The sequence below is a fragment of the Clarias gariepinus genome, chromosome 5, assembly GCF_024256425.1.
Source record: "Clarias gariepinus isolate MV-2021 ecotype Netherlands chromosome 5, CGAR_prim_01v2, whole genome shotgun sequence".
NCBI classification, from domain to species: domain Eukaryota; kingdom Metazoa; phylum Chordata; class Actinopteri; order Siluriformes; family Clariidae; genus Clarias; species Clarias gariepinus.
In genome coordinates, this window is record NC_071104.1 from 26,335,001 (window position 1) to 26,335,518 (window position 518).

A 518-nucleotide genomic window follows, 5' to 3' on the forward strand; every position below is an offset into this window, starting at 1 on the left:
TAGCCAACCAGCAAACAGCAACACTACAACTAAAACTCTTCTTCCTAACAAACTCAGCTTGTTGATAAAGAAAAAGAAAAGTGAGACATTGCTACAGTACTTACCGCCATTAGCCTGAGCATGAACGTAGGGGCGTAGTAAAATCACAATAACACCCAAAATAAACCAGACATTACGGACTCCGGACTCCATAGCTGTCAGTGCAGAGCAGATATTATGGCTACGAGGAGGAAGTTAGAGCGAAGAAGCGTTCAGTTTCCTTTAACAGAGTGTAACTAACGCACGCACACTTAAATGTGAACTGAGACACGACCAGTCTCTCTCTCTCCCCCCCCCCCCCGCCCCTCTCTCCCCTCCACACTCACTCACACACGATGGACTATTGAACCTATAGATAAGTGTTTAAAAAGCTGACTTGTTTACTAAAGCTTCTCTCTGCGGTTTGTTTTGATTAATTGTTACAGAATAATTGTCCATAATAACATCAGAAAGTCAGAAGGTGCTAATTAACCCTTCAT

At 42.9% G+C, this 518-nt stretch overlaps 1 protein-coding gene across 1 annotated transcript in view; it reads right to left on the minus strand.

Annotated features, from left to right (window-relative positions):
* The window catches only part of cd302 (CD302 molecule), a 6,187-nt gene extending 5,876 nt beyond the window's left edge, over positions 1 to 311 (minus strand). The window contains exon 1 of the mRNA XM_053495915.1: positions 105 to 311. Coding sequence (XP_053351890.1) covers positions 105 to 192 — 88 coding nt within the window. The 5' untranslated portion in view covers positions 193 to 311. The remainder of the gene's footprint in view (positions 1 to 104) is intronic.
* Between the last annotated feature and the right edge of the window lie 207 nt (positions 312 to 518).